Source organism: Protopterus annectens, chromosome 3.part1 (genome assembly GCF_019279795.1).
Source record: "Protopterus annectens isolate FY-2018-M chromosome 3.part1, PAN1.0, whole genome shotgun sequence".
Taxonomy (NCBI): Eukaryota; Metazoa; Chordata; order Ceratodontiformes; family Protopteridae; genus Protopterus; species Protopterus annectens.
This window is the reverse complement of record NC_056732.1, coordinates 1,009,912,514-1,009,923,566: the sequence shown is the minus strand read 5'-3', so window position 1 is coordinate 1,009,923,566 and position 11,053 is coordinate 1,009,912,514. Positions and strand designations below refer to the sequence as shown.

At 41.8% G+C, this 11,053-nt stretch overlaps 1 protein-coding gene across 1 annotated transcript in view; it reads left to right on the top strand.

Moving 5' to 3' along the window:
* CSPP1 (centrosome and spindle pole associated protein 1) overlaps positions 1–11,053 on the top strand; it is a 2,775,649-nt gene that overhangs the window by 2,607,288 nt on the left and 157,308 nt on the right. Inside the window, exon 23 of the mRNA XM_044066267.1 lies at positions 595–738. Within this exon, the coding sequence (XP_043922202.1) occupies positions 595–738 (144 nt within the window). The remainder of the gene's footprint in view (positions 1–594; positions 739–11,053) is intronic.

Below are 11,053 nucleotides of genomic sequence, written 5' to 3'. Positions count from 1 at the left end.
CACCTTTCATCACGACAATGACCCCAGGCATACATCCATATCAACAAAAGAATGGCTTCACCAGAAGAAAATTAAATTTTTGGAATGGTCAAGCCAGAGCCCAGATGTAAATCCAATAGAAAATCTGTGAGGTGACCTGGAGAGGGCTGTGCACAAGAGATGTCCTTGCAGTCTGACAGATTTTGCAAGGAAGAGTAGGCAAATATTGCCAAGTTCAAGATGTGCCATGCTGATAGTCTTCTACCCAAGAAGACTGAATGCTGTAATTAAATCAAAAGATGCTTCAGCAAAGTATTAGTTTAAGGGTGTGCACACTTATGCAACCAGCTTATTGTAAGTTTTATTTTTTATATTTTCCCCTAAAAGATTTGTTTTTCAATGGAATTGTATAGGTTATAGTTACATAAAAGGTGGGAAAAGTTTTGAAATTATTTATTTTGGTCTCATTTTCTTATATCACAAGAACCGGGCATTTTAACAGGGGTGTGTACACTTTTTATATCCACTATATATCAAACTGCAACATCAGAGGTGTGCTGCTGATCTTAAGTAATAGCAAATCAATGTGAATTTGTTAATATATGCAAAATACAGACGATGACTAGCTGTTTTAACTTTATAGGAACAAATGGAGAGACCTTTCCTGTTGCAAACCTAGAGGCAACCACCAACCTACAGACTACTGCAAGGGAACGAAGGAAAAATAAGACAAAAACTCTGGATTTTCATTTTGTACATGTAAGCTTTTTAAAAACAGTACTTATTAGTGAAACTGTTAAACTCACACATGAATAAAGAATATGCAGCATTTTATTTCTATACATTCATTATCCAGGTTAGTGGGCTGGAACTAGATGCCCATTTTAGCCATGACCCTGGTCAACGGGGGACCAGTAAACTGTATAAAATGGTTTCTTTAACACATACTCAGTGTTATGTAGAGTAGCTTCATGTATAATTTTGTGGTTGAATGCACTATATACACAGAGGCTCAAAACTGAGAGTAATGAGTAAAGTACTTTGATCAGAGCTGTTCACCCTTGTTGGCAAGGCCTTAGGGAAAGAATAAAAATAGTATTATTTATTTTTATTTGTTTATATTTTGTGGACTGATTATGAAAATAGGCCTTGGCACAGTATAGCTAGAGGACCAAGAAATGACAAACACAGTAAAAAATATCTGGTGTGGAATAACAGTGGTAAGAATAGAAGTAACAGTAGCAGTATATCTATGAAGCACATGCAATGGACTGTGCAGTAAAATATGATAAGTAATGTCCCGGTATAATGAATAAAAATGTGGTAATAATGTATGTATAATACTGAAAGTGATAGTGAGTACAGAGTGATAGTCTATTAGAAAATGTTATTTTGTTGTAACTTTGGACACAAACCTGATTATGTGGTGCACACAGGTAGAGCCCTGGCTACGGCCAAGGTGACTGAGTTTTGATTAGAGGCCCAGACACTGGAAGAGTCATGCAGAGATAAAGAGAGGAGGGAAGGGAAGTGGCCTGCTTGCTTGTCCAGGATTGGGGAGGGAAGGGTTGCAAGTACCTGTAGAGCACATTCGGAAAAGCAGTTTCTTCAGTGGAGAGTGAGGAAACCACTTACCCGTGCTTCAGGGAAGGGGACAGAGCTGCTTACTGCAATTTCCCCTTTTACAAGGGAAGAATACTTTTTTTTATTTTGTTTAACATCTATTTACCAGGAAAGACTGACTTGGAACGAAGCCAATTTTCAGTGGAGGCCCAGGGAGAAACGATCTAGATGCATGTCTTTGTAACGTGGGAGGAAACCCACATTAACGCAAGGAGGACATGCAGACTCCACAAGAAAGCACTCCAGCCAAGAATCAAACTGGAGAACCTGTTGCTGTGGGGAGACAACGCTACTGCTGCACCACCGTGCCATCCAAACAACCAGCATAGCCAGCCTATTACATGTCATCCTTTCACTACTTACCCAAACTTGCTTGTGGGGAGTATGGTCACTAAAGAAAGAAAAGACCCTCAAGCCATCCCTGATGGCTGCCTTAATGATGCCCCCACTCCTACCCTGGCTGACTCTTTCTTTTGGTGAGGACAAAATGAATGAATTGCTTGGCCACAAGATGGCTGATGGTCAGCAGGCAGTGAGATTAAAGAGAGCAAGCATAAATACAGTCTTTGGACATGGATAAATGTAAAAGATAAAAGTTAAAATCCAAAGAATGTACAAGGCTAGATACAACAAATGAAAGAAAGGTGTTGATACACTTTCGGTAGTAGAAACACTTTGAATAGTATCTTTCATTTTCTGTACCCACCCTTTACAGTGCTTTATTATGCCTACCGCAGTCATATTTGCTTTATTATATCTACCTCAAAGTCAAAGTATGTCATAGTCAGGGAACAAGGGAAACACAGATAGTGGAATTCATGGGAAACTGTGTCCCGTGCAGCACGTAATTGTGCACCAAATGGCAACATATAAGCTTTTAACGATTTATACCTGAACGAACTTATGCTGACCTGTGTTTTTTATAAGCGTGTGCATGTGTGTGTGTGTGTCTCTCTCTCTCTCTCTCTCTGTATATATATATATATATATATATATATATATATATATATATATATATATATATATAAAATCTCCTTTCCACTGGTAGGACTGGTTCACTTGTGGTAATCTTCTCATTGTGTCACCTTCCTGCAGGTCCAGGCAATTGAGTAGCTCAGCAAGCGAATCAACCACAGTTCACAGATGCTGAGACTACTTGAGGAGGATGGCTGAGCTTGGAGTGCCTCAGCAGATGAGGGTCTCTACCTTTAATTGGCAGGTCATCCAACCACATTATCCATGGTGGAACAGCTGTAGATTGAGCAGCTATTGACAAGTACAGGAAGCAAAATAATGACACTGTCCAAAGTGTATGTGCTTTATTGTGCCTAAATCAATCATATTTGCTTTGTTATACATAACTCAAGGTCAAAGTATATCAGTCAGGGAGCAAGGGGAAACAGAGGATGGAATTCATAGTAAAGTTGTGAAAACACAATGTCAAGTTGTGCAGGAATTCGCCATTCACAGCACTTAGTCATCCATAGTTGTACTTGACATATCCTTTCATGTTTTATGTATAACACATGTATGTTTTGACTGCTAGGGATGGTTCACTAATGGCAGTCTTCCCATTGTGTCCTCCCTGCAGGTCCTTAGAATTCAGTGGCACAGCAGGTGAATCAGCCACAGCCCTCCCCCTTGGTAAAGCTGCAGCTGTGAATGGTGTTGGGTCTAGGAGTGCCTCACCTCAGGGGGGAGGGGTTCAGCCTGTCACTGGCAGGTAACCTTGCCCCATTGCCCATGGTACCTCAGCTGCAGATTGAGCAGTCACCTGCATTTGACAGAATGGTTGACAAACACAAGGTCTACATCAGACTACTCCTGGAATGGATGGCATATTTGCTTAGCCATCAGACCACTGGAGGAGAGAATGAGCACATAGCAACAGCTACCCAGATCCATCTGCTAGTGATGAATCACAGTACTATCTGGCTGGTCTGGTACCTTGCCCTGTCTGCAGCCTGATAGTTCCCCTTCCTGTTGTGTTCTGCCCATACCTTCTAATACCATCTTTCCTTTCTTTCTTTTTTTTCCTTTTGTTTCTTTCTTTTCATACCTCCTTTGCTAAGACCCTTCCTTCATCCATCAGCACCATCTACACACATCCTTCAACTTCCCATTACTCCACCCACCTACCAGTTCAATATTATCTCCTACTCGCACAACTCACACCCTCACCAAATATAAATACCTCCTCTAACTGCACAACTTCACTCTCACTATGTCTCATTACCCCCCCCAGTCTCATCTCCACTATACCCTCCTGGGATTAACCTCCCTATTCACCTGCCTCTCCATAGCCACCATCAGCACCTCTTATCTCTTCACAGTCACGCACTGTATCCACCCCAAATCTCCCACCCTAACCCACAACATTACTATCACCCCCACTCACGCAACCATATACACCCAACTCCCCATATACCATGCCCCTCCCATGTACCACTTCTGTCCATCTAAAAAGCAACCAAGACTGCAATTTCACTACCTAATCATCCAGTACCTAACAACTATCACCTTTATAACTACCCAGCTACTACTAGGAGGAGGCATTCACTCCAACCCCGGGCCAGCAACCTCTGCTAATAAGCCATGCACCCATCACTATCCAACTAAGCACAAACCCACCGACTTACTGATACTAAATATGAATACCTGCAGTATCATGAATAAAATAGAAGACCTTCACACTGCCATCTCCTTATATAACCCTGATATTATTCTCATCACAGAGACATGGCTTAAACCACATATTAAAGATAATGCCATCACCCCACTTGGGTATAGCATTCTTAGGGCAGACTGGCTACATAAAAGAGGTGAGGCTTAGCTCTACTTCACAGAACCAATCTACAAATCCAACTCCTTCAAAAAGATTCCCCCAACTTCAAAAATGCAGAGACTCTATTTGCAAAGCTGTCCCTTAACCAACATAAGCACCTAAACCTACTTGGGTATCTATATACCCCCGGGTGACAACCTAACCACCCAAGAATCCTTACTTCACTGGGCCTCATACTCCTTCCCTCAAGAAACTATCATGCTAGGTGATGCAAACATTGACTGGACCTCCATCCATTCTTCCACCCCCACCTACCACATTAACCTATATAACTTCACCCAATTTGTAGATACTCCCACACGCATTGATAAGGCCACAAAGAGAGAACCTATACTTGATTGGATCCTCACAAATCAGCGTGGCACCCTACCAAATTCTCTGAGTGACCACAGCTTCGCTTTTATCCTTAGGCAAAAACTTAAAATAATTAACTCTCCCTGCCTTCTACAAACCCGCTCTAACAAACATTTTCCTAAAGATCACTTCATAAGAGCCTTGCAACATTGCAACTGGTCTCCCATCAAAACCCTTTCATTAGACAAAGCAGTTGATTACTTCAAATCCACATTCCTAAATATCCTCAACCAACTAGCCCCCTTAAAAACTATCAGGATAAGTAGCAACCCCACCGCTTTGCTCCAGAAAACCACAAAAGCCCTACTTAGAGCCAGGGATAAAGCCTGGAAAACCTGGTGCCACACCAGATCACCCGCAGCTAGGCAAACCTTTCACGAGCTCCGAAACAAAGCAAAAAAGCAGGTTAAGCTCAGTAAACAAAATTACTGTATCATTCAACAAAACAAATACTGTACCAAACCGCAACAATAAATAACATCCTACAGCCGGGAAGTAGTACCACTCCCGCACCCAATATAATGGGTAAAGACCTGGACATAGCCTCCAGCTATAATAACTATTTCACCTTCTCAATACTCATACTCTTAAATAGCATCACTTCCTCCAACACCCCACCACCACAGGCCCAAATCAGTACCATACCTTTCACATTTAAGTCGGTTCCTACCTCTACTATCCAAAAACTCCTAGCCAGACTCAAACCAACCACCCTAGCAGCCGATAGCTTTCCTACCACATACCTCCAAATTGCATCCACAGGTATAGTCTATCCCATTTCACTTCTAATAAATAGATCCATCACTGAACATACCGTTCCAATCCTGTGGAAAACCTCATATTTCGTACCACTCCACAAAGGTGGCCCCTCTCTAGACCTTTCCAACTATCGGCCAGTTGCAATTCTCTCACCCCCCTCTAAGATCCTAGAAAGATGTATTCATCACCGGTTCATCTCCTATCTCCTCACCAACAACCTTCTCTCCTCAACCCAACACGGATTTCGCCCATCCCACAGCACCACCACTGCCCTACTCAAATTTACCAGTACTGTAAACTTAACAGGAATCTATGTAAAATTTTCTCAGCTACATTCCTAGATTTATACAAGGCATTTGTCACAGCCTCACATAATAAACTACTGTCCTGTCTCTCTGACCTCAACCTTAACAACCCCACCCTCCTCTGGTTTAATAGCTATTTAGATAACTGCCAACATTCCGTTAAATGGCATAACTCTCTATCTGCCCCACTCGCAACCTCCTTAGGCGTGCCGCAAGGATCAATCCTAGAACCCCTTCTTTTTAATATTTTCACAAACCAACTCCACTCAGCTACTTCTAAAGCCGACATAGTCCAATACACTGATGACACAACTTTCATATGCTCTGCACCCAACATCCAACTTCTCCAACAAAAAGCGCAAGAAGCATTCTCTGAAATAGACAACTGGCTTATCAACTCACAGCTCATACTAAATCCCAAGAAAACCCAACTAATGCTATTTCACTCTACTAAAACGAGCAACCTTCTCTTCTCTATAATCTCCACCAGCAAAACCTAAATCACTCCTGTCACTGAGGCTAAACTACTAGGAGTTACCATTGACCAGCAACTCAAATTCCCAAAGCACATATCAACAACCATCCCTAAAGTCCACAAAAAGCTAGGTTCCGTCTATCGCTGTAAAATTTATCTAACCACCGAATCTAGAATTGCAATAGCCAGGACCCACCTCCTATCTACTCTACTTTATGCATCCCCAATTCTAACTAATCTTACAAAACTGACCTTAATAAACTTTCCGTCTGTTACAACAAAATTGCTATATTTGCTACCAATGCCAAATCACGACCCCACCACTGCCTTTCCCTACAAGCCTTGCACTGGCTTTCATTTCTGAACCTGTTAAGGTACCATCAACTCAGTCTAGCTCATCTAATTCTGTACTGTCCCGAGAAAAACCTTAACCTGACTTGCATGCTGGACTTCTCCAGTTCAAATAGACAACTTCGGTCCTCCAACAAAGCCTTAATCGAAACCATTACATGCAAAAACAACTCCTGGGAATCACTATTTGCCCATGAAATAGCAAAAATGCTACAAAACTCCACACCCTCCTTCAAAAGCCTACTTAAAACGTACCTCTTCACCAACCATCTATGCACCTGTAGTTGACCCCCTGAAGCCTCGTCCGCTTACTATTTCTACACCCCTTCTGTCCTGGACAGCACAAACAACACCATCTAATTATAACTATCCATGTGTGAGCAATAACCTATGTATGAGTGTATGTATGTATGTGTGTGTGGGTGTATATATGTATGCATGTATGTATATGTGTGTGTGTGTGTATATATATATATATATATATATATATATATGTGTGTGTGTGTGTGTGTGTGTATGGATATGTATTTGTGTGTGTGTGTGTGTGTGTGTGTATATATATATATATATATATCTCCTTTGATAATCACATTGCCACAGTAGTCAGGAAATCCTTCTATGTGGCAGACCTCATCACAAAAGGGTTCTCATCCAGGAAAAAAGAGGTCATTGTTCCCCTCTACTCGACACTCATTAGACCCATTATATAGAGTACAGCGCCCCTTTTGGAATGTACCTCATAAGACATCTGCAGCAGCTGGAAAGGCCACAGAAGTACCTCACAAAGAGGATTACTGGCCTCAAACAGATGCCCTACACTGACCGTCTCAAAAAACTCCAGCTTTACTCTGTAACATATCGCCTACTCCGAGGTGATCTCTGCCTAACATATAAAGCTATGTCAAACCCAGAGCTGTTGGACATGCTACACCTAAAGAAATCCCAATCCGTCCAAGCTACATGCTCTAGCGGTCTAAACCTTGTCACCACAATAAACAGGACATGCTGGAGGGATAGATTCTTGTCCTAGAGACGTTGCATACTGTGGAACAAGCTACCCATCTATGTCAAACAAAGTTCCTCATTAACACTCTTCAAGAAAAATCTTGATGAGTGGATGGGAAATAGGAAATGCACCCCAGGGATCACTTCTGTGACTCTGCTCAACAGGGACGCAGGAAATTAATTTTCTTGGGGTGGAGTAAGCCAGGGAACTTTGTTGGCTAGGCTTACTTAGGCCCTTGGGCTGATAGCCTAGTACCTACCTATGAACCTATATATAAATATATATTTATATTTATATGGGTCTACTTGAAAACGCCGACAACGAGAACACTGACACCGGAAGATCCACAACGGAGAAGACCGACAGTTGAGAATCCCGACGCTGAGAACACCGACATGTTAAGGTAAGTATGCGATAGGAACGGACGTGAGGGTCAGGGTGTGGGTAAGGTAAGTGTGCGATAGTGACAGACCTTAGGGTTAGGGTTTGGGTTAAGGTTAGTGCATAGATAGTTGTGTATGTAAAGTTTAGTGTAGGTTTTTAAGGTTTTTGGTGTGTTTGTTTTTCGGGAAAGGTATTTGTTTTGTTGATTGTCGGGATTCTGGTTTGTCGGGCATGTGAAGTTTCGTGTTTTTGAACTTTTGGGTTCTTTCAGTTTTGTCATGTAGGTTTTTTCGTTGTCTGTGTTTTGGTGTTTCGGTGTTATCAGGTAGACCCATATATATATATATATATATATATATATATATATATATATATATATATATATATATATATATATATATATATATATATACACACACACACACACACACACACACACACACACACACACACACACACAGTGTGTATGCATATATATCTATGTTTACTCTTGCATGTATATTTGCTTGAATGTATATATGGAAAACTTAAACATTTATATAGTCATATTCAGTTATGAAATATCTTGCAATGCTCTAACAGATTCTTATCTACTCTCATTGCATATTCTCTACACTTGCATTTTTAACCAAGAGGGAATATGCTCTTATTGTATACTAACAGCTGTAAAGTCTACCGTCTGTATGCTACTACTCTGTAATGTCTCTCTCAGAAATTTTTCTTCTTTCTCTAAACTTATGGAGATGTTCTTCATCTCACATTGCTGCAGTCCTTACACTTGGGTAGTCCGCTGTTGTATTCCTTGTTTGGGGCCTGAGCACACGCGTTGGTTGGCTTTTGTGCTAAGCAGCTAAACCCGGCAGAAAGAAGAGTCGCGTGCGGGACGCCCGTTCTTTGGAGGTGTCAGTGGAAACTTTGATATTGCAGGATGTGGCCTCTCAGGAGGCAGGTCAGGCTGAAGGGGCTTTTCAGTTTACTGTACTCCCCTCCTTCTAGGGGTGGTTAGGCCCTCTCCTTCTGTTTCCAAGGCTTCTCCCAGAGGCAGGCCAGGTTTAGCTTCTGTTGGTGTCACTCCTAGTTCTTCAGGATCTGTGCCCAAGAAGCACATGCTCAAAATGCCAGAAGATTTAATTACTTTGATTAGAGGTTCTTTGCCCCTCCTGATAAGAGGGATGGGGAAAGAAAGTCTATACTACTTCCACCTTGGCTATCTAAGGTAGATGCTCTGGCGGAAGGCATTTTTTAGATGCTCCTTTACAGTCTGATGTATTGTTTGGTTCACCTGTGGAGGCAGTTTTAAAGAAAATGGAAGACAAGGCTGAACAGGAGTTCACCTGCACAGTCTTGTGAGGGGGCAGGGGCCCTCTTTCAGACACAGGCCCAATGACTTGTCTGGCAGCACCTTTGGGAGGAAGGTTGGGCACTCTTCAAAAAAATGGAGCATGCCAGACGTTCCTCCTCAGCAAGAATAGAGGGCTCACAAAAAATTCTCTCTGCTGCTGCAAAGGGCCATACAGCCCCTCCTCTGCCAGAAGAAGAAGGGGAACACGTGGAGACAATTTTTGATTTGTCTATAGTTCAAAATGTTGACGCTACAACAGCTTTTACTCTGCTGGGCAAAGATCATTTCGAGCTGGGACTTCTCATTATCAGTTCTCTGCATTTGCCCTTTGATCTATCTACTCAGAGTGTTGTTCAAGGTTCTGGCTCCAGTGATAGCTTTCTTCAGGGCTAAAGGAATACAGATCGCAGTGCTAAGATGCCTGGGGTATTCTTTGAACGAAATAAAGTCCACTCTAGTACCCTCTCAAGACATGTGCTTTCTGGGTGTGAGACTGAATACAGCATCCCAGATGGCCTTTTTGACCCCGGACAAACTGTTAGCAGTCCAATTTGCATTAATAGCTTTCAAGGATTTACTTTCCAGGGCAGGTGTTTCATCCCACAGCTTGGAAAGTGGATGCTCTTTCTTTCAATTGGAGCATCTTCATGGTCTGGTTCGGGAGCCCTCCATGGCCTGCCTTCGATTCCACACCTGCTGTCTCAAGAGAACAGTCATATTCTGTTTTAAACCCTGGAGGGTCTCAGCTTCCGCAGCAGTTTTGAATGTTATTTTGGAGGCCAGAAGGCCTAGTACAAGGAAAGTATACGAGATAAATGGAAGAGATTTTTTATTTTTGGTGTGCAGCAAAGGAATGATGTGTTGCTAAGCCTAATTTAAGCGTGGCTTCAATCTATCTTTGAGTTACTGGACACAGGTTTGTCCTTTCTTCTATTAAGATTCATGCTTTGAGCCTGCAGCTACTGCCGAAGCTGAAATATTTCTCATGGAAGACTGCTTTTTGTTGAAAGATTTTGCACACCTTGGATATACACACACAGGTTTATGTTATTTGAGCAGAACTAAACCATCATGGTAAGGAGGTTCCAGCTGGGATTAGGCCTCATTCCACTAGAGCTACTGCCACTTCTACAGCTTTTTAAGGGGTGGCAAACAAAGATATTTTCTAAATCTAGAGCTGGGTTTGCCACTGCTATTTTACAGATGAAGAACATAGTACAGTTTTGTACCTACCATAAATGTAGATGTTCAAGATCCACATTGCTGTAGTCCAATTACCCTCTCCTCCCCTCTGTTGTTAGAGGCGGTTGTGTGGTTTGGGTTGTGTAGGTACAAAACTGTACTTTTTTCTCCCCAGGACTCTGATGAAAATGGACACATATTGTCCAGTCAGACTATCCTTGCAAACAAATGTTAAATAAATAATATAAATTCTACATTACCCAACCTTTTTCATCTCCATTTGTTTGTGCTTTGTTTCTGTCCATGGTGCGTTTACCTATTCTTATATGTGCGCATCTACTCTTATTTGTCTGTTATTTTCTGTTTAACTGTTTGCCTCTGCACACAGACATACACCACCTTTTTTCCATTTGCTTTTCACCATCCCTTCTCACTCTTTATAAATAAA